At 76.4% G+C, this 339-nt stretch overlaps 1 protein-coding gene across 1 annotated transcript in view; it reads right to left on the bottom strand.

Annotated features, from left to right (window-relative positions):
- Window positions 1-133, bottom strand: part of IPO7 (importin 7) — a 55,745-nt gene extending 55,612 nt beyond the window's left edge. The window contains exon 1 of the mRNA XM_019519973.1: window positions 6-133. Coding sequence (XP_019375518.1) covers window positions 6-93 — 88 coding nt within the window. The 5' untranslated portion in view covers window positions 94-133. The remainder of the gene's footprint in view (window positions 1-5) is intronic.
- Between the last annotated feature and the right edge of the window lie 206 nt (window positions 134-339).

The following is a 339-nucleotide window of genomic DNA, read 5'->3' on the forward strand; positions in this document are numbered from 1 at the left end:
CATGGTGCCCCGGAGGGCCTCGATGATGGCGCTGGGGTCCATGGCCGGGCCGGGAGACGGGAGAGCCGGGGCCGCGCGGCGCGATGCGCACATGGACCCGCCGGCGCGAAAGGAAGAGCCGCGCAAGGCCCCGGATAGACCAAACCCCGCCGCCTGCGGGGCCTTCCGCTCCGCCGCGGGGCACCACGGGAGCTGTAGTCCGCCCCGCCCGGCCGGCCCTGCCATGCCGCGGGGCGGGAGACCCCGTGCGCCTGCCCCACAAGGGGCCGCTATTGCGTGGACCGGCTGCCTCTGGGCTGCTGCTCTGCGGGTCGGTGCGGGCTGTCCTCGCCTCTCCGA

This window comes from Gavialis gangeticus, unplaced genomic scaffold, assembly GCF_001723915.1.
Source record: "Gavialis gangeticus isolate Ggan-Ray unplaced genomic scaffold, GavGan_comp1, whole genome shotgun sequence".
Taxonomy (NCBI): Eukaryota; Metazoa; Chordata; order Crocodylia; family Gavialidae; genus Gavialis; species Gavialis gangeticus.